The 5,871-nt window shown below is 38.0% G+C and overlaps 1 protein-coding gene across 1 annotated transcript in view; it reads left to right on the plus strand.

The window, feature by feature from the left end:
- LOC107102270 (whirlin-like) overlaps positions 1-5,871 on the plus strand; it is a 75,866-nt gene that overhangs the window by 48,165 nt on the left and 21,830 nt on the right. Inside the window, exons 5-6 of the mRNA XM_015401505.1 lie at positions 1,277-1,551; positions 4,825-4,861. Of these exons, the coding sequence (XP_015256991.1) occupies positions 1,277-1,551; positions 4,825-4,861 (312 nt within the window). The remainder of the gene's footprint in view (positions 1-1,276; positions 1,552-4,824; positions 4,862-5,871) is intronic.

A 5,871-nucleotide genomic window follows, 5' to 3' on the forward strand; every position in this document is an offset into this window, starting at 1 on the left:
TGGAATGGCACCCAGGCTAACATTTTGGGGACTCATAGGTACTTGTGGGGACCACCCATAAGGAAAGTTTCTCTTCTTGGGGTGGGGGTTAGGTTTAGGACTAAGGTGTGAATTGAGTTTAGGTTAGGTTTAGGGATAGGTATGTGTCGGTAATGGTTAGGGTTAGGGCAAGGTTCACGGTTAGGTAATATAAATTAGTGGGAAATGAATGGAAGTCAATGGAAGGTCCCCACAAGTATATTGTGACACAACATGTGTGTTTGTGTGTGTGTGTGTGTGTGTGTGTCTGTTTCCATCTGGACTGCTACGATCCCATGAGTGTTGGTTTATGAGCCCTAACCCTGTGGAGGCACAGCTGTATCAAATGTCACTGTACTCCAGGACTGATATAAAACATTCCCTAACGATGCAGATGGAACTTCAAATTTAACATCACCTTCAGTATTCATGCAAAAAAACAACTTTGAGAATTTAGCTAAAAATTACAATCACACGTCTAATGCACTCAATAGTATTTTTTAATTGTGCCTATTAAGTTTAAATCCAGGGATTATTTTTTCTTTCTACAATACATTTTCTGTATTTTCCAAAGTGGTTTTTCATCTTTATTCTAAGCACTCTATTGGTTGATGGTTCAAAGCTTGAGTCTGCTCTGCCATATCATCAGGTTGACATATACAGGCTAACAGACATTTAAGAGCTGATTATTATTCATAGTAATGTCTTGTTCTGCTGGCAATGCACTGAGAAATTCATTCCCAGTTACCAGCTCTCAGACTTTGATATTTATTCAACTCCAGAGGGGTTCCTTCAGTGGGCAGCATTATTGCTCCTCTGAAGGAGGCATTTTTAGAAAGCTTTTGACTTTAACTGTGACAAAGGTATGTTTTCAACAAATTCCAGGCTTCCTTAAAACCTCTCTTCTCTGTATGGAGTTTGCAGCTTGGTGTAGATCTGCTGTGGCATCAAAGAAGTCAAGCAAATCAACTTATTTCAATAGAAAGAAAAGAAGAGGTTTGGCTGCATTGATATTTTGCTAACTATATCTGAACATTTTAGACCTGAAGAACATTGAAGATGAAAATTTTAAAGGCTGGTAGTAGCATTTGTTTATTGTAAAAGTTTTGGTGGAGAACGTTGCCTGGACCATTTGGGCAACCATGATCAGACCTCATTGGATTTAGTTCTTTTAACTGAATGTTTCATTGTGAACCTAATTTCTGTGTCTGCATACTTTTACATAATGATGATGAAGATAGTCTATTGCTTGTTGCAGGTGGGAGACCAAATCCTGGAGGTAAACGGTCAGAGCTTTGTCACCATCTCCCATGATGAGGCAGTGAACATCCTCAAGTCGGGGCACCAGCTGCTGCTGAAAGTGCGGGATGTGGGCCGTCTGCCTCATGCACGCGTCGTTGTAGACGGGAGCAGATGGAGCTGCGGTCAGATCATAGCTGAGACCAATGCAACAGCTGCCATAAACTCTGCCTCAAATCCCAGCATTGGTGCTGGGGTTCATTCAGGCAATGCTGCCAGTGGCCACACTACAAGGCAAGTCCACTAAACTGTCAATACATCAAACACAAACAAGGAGCATATTTTGGCTAAACTCAGAGAATTAAAAGCTTTCATTTTAATCACTATGTGTGAAGGATGCATCTAAATTAGATTGGATTAAGACTGGAAGTGGCTCGAAGCAAATTCACAACAACAAAAAACATTATGAATGATTCCTGAAATGTGCTCATTGGTTCCTTCTTCTAAACCATTACAAACTGGATCAAATCCAATAGATTTGGTTGGTTTCACTGATGCCAAATAGTCCAAATACTGTACCCTAATATTATTGGTTCAAAACATCGATTTTACAAATAAATAAAGTGGGAAAAAATACATTTAGATCGACTTGATTGTCCACAGGAATCATCAGTCCCCAAACTCTGACCCAGCCCCACATGATGCACAGATACAGAACTTTGCTGACCTTTGGAGGCTGTTCTATTACCAGCAAACTTTATTTTCCTTTAATAGGTGGCGGTATTAATTAATGGTGACATCCCTGTCCATGATAATCTACAGTCGCTCCACTTGAGCAGCATCTAGAGACAAATACAGTGTTGGAACTGTTCATTATTCCAGCCACGCTGTGTATTGCACCAGTTCTTCTGATAGCTGAACTGACCTTCAGCATAATGGCGTCATCACCGTGCTTCTCTAGTGGAACAGAAATCTCACCTCGACGGATCTAATCATGCACCTTGGCATTATGACAAAATACTTTAGTGTTTGTTGTTTCTAGTTCTAGTCTTCTTAAGGACGAGGTTCCTGTTTCTTCATCTTTTTTATTTTGTCCATTATATAATATAATATAATATAATATAATATAATAGAATAGAATAGAATAGAATAGAATAGAATAGAATAGAATAGAATAGAATAGAATAGAATAGAATAGAATACTCTATCAGGTAGGCAAGATTCAAGTGTTTCAGTGGATGGCAGGAAGGCAATAAAGTATCCAGGTTCACATACAATTATAAAATAAAATCAAAATACCAGGTAATAAAAAATGTGCATGTTCAGGAAAAAAGTGCTGAAGATAAGAAGAAAAACTGTTTATTTACAGATAAAATAAAATAAAAATGGTGCAAGAAAAAAATATGACATAATATTTATCTTTATTATAAAACTACTACTGAGGACCATTTCTAATATAGTTTGATGGAGCAGCGTCTTATCCACAGCTATAAGGTACTATAAACTAGGGTTGTCACGATACTAAACTTTTCAACTCGATACCGATACTAAGTAAAATATTCGATACTCGATACCCTTTTTCGATACCACAAGGATAAAAACAAAGACTCCAAAATTCAACAGAAATTAATTGCTGGAGACCTCCTTCAGTAAAAGACTGCTGCGCAGGAGACACACAAGAGATAAATTGGATGCTTCCTTCAGCATCTCTCAGACTGACAACCATCATTGCTCCTAACAAACCAATCAGATGTTTGCTGTGCTACTATAAGAAAGAAAAAAAACAACCTTAAACAGAGGGGGTGGAGTCAGATTTTAGCTTTCAAAAACCTACAATTCAGCAATAGAGTTGATTCTTTCCCCCTATCATGGCAACCCCCACACCCATACAGGGGAACAGAAGACCTCGCCTGTTTAGTCAGGCCAACTATACCCCTAACGACCCCCCCTTCAGAGACATAGACAATTATCGGGTATTACAGGCTAACAAAGAACCCAAATGACTGCACATTCCTAAGGTGTGGACTCATTCATCAGTTTCAATTTGCATTTTTTCTTAAAAGAAACAAGCCTTTGTTGGGCTACTCTATAAAGCCTTGAACTCAACACTATTTGGGACATTTTGAATTGAAAAAGCTTCCTGGATGGGAAGCAAAACGTCTTCGAACTTGGAGACAAAGTCCAGTGGATTGTTTTTTAAGATTTTTTAGAATGACTTTGACCTGGATGACTGATCTTCACCAGCATACTCTGCTGCTGTTCTTCCAAACCATCAAATCTTAAGCATAGTTNTCCACAGCTATAAGGTACTATAAACTAGGGTTGTCACGATACTAAACTTTTCAACTCGATACCGATACTAAGTAAAATATTCGATACTCGATACCCTTTTTCGATACCACAAGGATAAAAACAAAGACTCCAAAATTCAACAGAAATTAATTGCTGGAGACCTCCTTCAGTAAAAGACTGCTGCGCAGGAGACACACAAGAGATAAATTGGATGCTTCCTTCAGCATCTCTCAGACTGACAACCATCATTGCTCCTAACAAACCAATCAGATGTTTGCTGTGCTACTATAAGAAAGAAAAAAAACAACCTTAAACAGAGGGGGTGGAGTCAGATTTTAGCTTTCAAAAACCTACAATTCAGCAATAGAGTTGATTCTTTCCCCCTATCATGGCAACCCCCACACCCATACAGGGGAACAGAAGACCTCGCCTGTTTAGTCAGGCCAACTATACCCCTAACGACCCCCCCTTCAGAGACATAGACAATTATCGGGTATTACAGGCTAACAAAGAACCCAAATGACTGCACATTCCTAAGGTGTGGACTCATTCATCAGTTTCAATTTGCATTTTTTCTTAAAAGAAACAAGCCTTTGTTGGGCTACTCTATAAAGCCTTGAACTCAACACTATTTGGGACATTTTGAATTGAAAAAGCTTCCTGGATGGGAAGCAAAACGTCTTCGAACTTGGAGACAAAGTCCAGTGGATTGTTTTTTAAGATTTTTTAGAATGACTTTGACCTGGATGACTGATCTTCACCAGCATACTCTGCTGCTGTTCTTCCAAACCATCAAATCTTAAGCATAGTTTAATATATCACAAACATACTAAATTTACATCTTTTCATGCATGTATAGCTTTATTGCTATATAGAAATTCTAGGAAATCTTTTTTTTCAGTTTTGAAAGAATCCTTTTATTCTATTCTCTTCTATTCTATGGATCTTGCAGCTAGGAACTGTTCAATTAAATCTTTACTTACATAGAAAGTTTTGATAAAGCCAGCTGAAAAAGATGTTTTCCCAAATGTTCCACCAGATGCCTCTAGAGCTCCAAACCACCACACCTGCTGGTCCCAAACCCCTCTCTGCCTCAGTTTCTGCCCAAATATGGAGATACAGATTGTTTTACATTTCTAATGTTACCTAAGTTGAGAATAATGCAAGTTATGTTACATCTTCAAACCTGGTTATACTCCATCTTTAAAGCTGTTGACAGTGTTGTTCTACTAATACTATAGCTATAATTTCATGTGACGTTTCTTCCTCTTGCAGACCCTCTTCTGCCAGAGCTACACCTGTATTTGGGAAGGTGAGAAAGTTCCTTTCTAACTGAGCTCTCTGCGCAATGTTGACCTCAAACTGCAAAAATTTAAATCTTAAGTCGTTTTTCTTAAAATGAGTGCATTTTTCTTGAATTGAGCAGCTAAATGAGATACTTTGTTAGTGGAACACATACAACTTACATTTAAAATAAGAAAACAACAATAGCATTTTCTTATTTCAAGACATATAGATTATCTTATTTTGAGAGTAAAAATGCTCATTCCATTGCCAAATCATCATAATAACCTACAAAAATTAAGGGTAAATACACTTAATTTAAGAAACTTTTACTCATTTTTTTAATCAAAGTGCGAATCTGCAAACATCTGTGGAGAGGATATAAAAAAACAGAAAGGAAGAAAACATCTGCTGACATTGGTCTGGACTCAGGTGGAGTTAGATGATTCTCTTTTAATTGGGCAAAATGTGTCATGTCTCCAGTTTCCCAATGCTCTGAGGAGTTAGCATTAGCTGCTCTCCATAACAACACAGTTCTCTGCTGAAGGGGCTGATGGTTTGTTTTGATTTTTAATCTGCATGACTTTCATGTTATCAAGGACTGCATATTGTCAGAGTATTTATTTGATGTGTGAGGTTAAAGCAAACAGCTTAAACCTCTGTAAAATGTTCACACCAGCACACATTAAGCCAGTCCTGTGACGCTACAGTGCCAGATGCGTAGGAAAATTAATTTGCAAACTCTTATAGAATTTAGGTTGATTAGTCTGGAAAGTCAAGATGCTTTTCATTCCTCTTATTGCTCTGTCTGTTGTTCCTTATTCTCAGGCAGCACTAAACATCCCTGCCTTCCAATATGCATTCATTAACCTTGAGTGGAGAAAAAGGCTTTCTCTTTAATGGCCTTTTATTCTGACATTTATAATGTCAGAATAAAAGGCCTTTGTGAGGTTATTATGACATTTGAAATGTCAGGTTTTACTGCAGCAAAACAGAAGTTTGCCATCCAACATCCATCCATCCATCCATCCATCCATC

Source organism: Cyprinodon variegatus, unplaced genomic scaffold, assembly GCF_000732505.1.
Source record: "Cyprinodon variegatus isolate N-32 unplaced genomic scaffold, C_variegatus-1.0 Scaffold1228, whole genome shotgun sequence".
NCBI lineage: Eukaryota > Metazoa > Chordata > Actinopteri > Cyprinodontiformes > Cyprinodontidae > Cyprinodon > Cyprinodon variegatus.